General features: G+C 38.1%; 1 protein-coding gene across 1 annotated transcript in view; it reads left to right on the top strand.

Annotated features, from left to right (window-relative positions):
- Window positions 1-219, top strand: part of LOC104801263 (glutathione S-transferase F6-like) — a 1,209-nt gene extending 990 nt beyond the window's left edge. Inside the window, exon 4 of the mRNA XM_010524474.1 lies at window positions 1-219. Coding sequence (XP_010522776.1) covers window positions 1-73 — 73 coding nt within the window. The 3' untranslated portion in view covers window positions 74-219.
- The last annotated feature ends 503 nt before the right edge of the window (window positions 220-722 follow it).

The raw sequence follows: 722 nt of genomic DNA on the forward strand, positions 1-722 counted from the left end.
AGAGCGTCCACGTGTCAGTTCCTGGGTGGCTGATATCACAGCAAGGCCAGCTTCACAGAAGATCCTTCAGTGAAGTGGTTCACTGCAATAATAAAGGCAGAACCAGTCTGCTCGTTGTCATTCTTAGTAATCTGTGTTTGGGTGTTTTTTTCTTTTGCTTGTATGCAGTTTCATTATTGAAATTTATGAAGACATGACATGAGATCGATGTTCTATTCATGGTTGAATCTCTCTGAAAGGATTAAATATCACAACTTTGAACGCTAACGCCATGGAAGAGCTTGAAATTGACATTCAGAGAAAGAGCCAGTGGGCATAATCTGATACGACAATGGCTGAAGACTTTCCACGGTGTCTCTCTCCCAAGAACTTCTTGATTTGTCCTGTTTTAAGCACGCAGATTGTATCTTCTTTAATCGATATTTGAACTATTCCTCTCTGTAAATTGTACGAGAACATGCTCATTTTCACCATTAAAGCACCGAGCTTTTACCTAATCATCAATCACAAATCTCTCTCTTTCACCTCTTTGGTAATCTCCAAAGCTCTTGAGCTTCAAAGTCTATGGCCATCCTTTCTCTACGTTTATTTCAATTTTGTCCCAAAAAAAAATATATTTTTAAAAAATTGGAAAACGAAGAAGGGAAAAAAAGGTATATAAAAGAGAATTTTTTAGATAAAGCTTTGCAGTGGAAGTGAGAATCTGAATGGCTGTGGCTGGG

The sequence above is a fragment of the Tarenaya hassleriana genome, unplaced genomic scaffold, assembly GCF_000463585.1.
Source record: "Tarenaya hassleriana unplaced genomic scaffold, ASM46358v1 Cleome7, whole genome shotgun sequence".
NCBI lineage: Eukaryota > Viridiplantae > Streptophyta > Magnoliopsida > Brassicales > Cleomaceae > Tarenaya > Tarenaya hassleriana.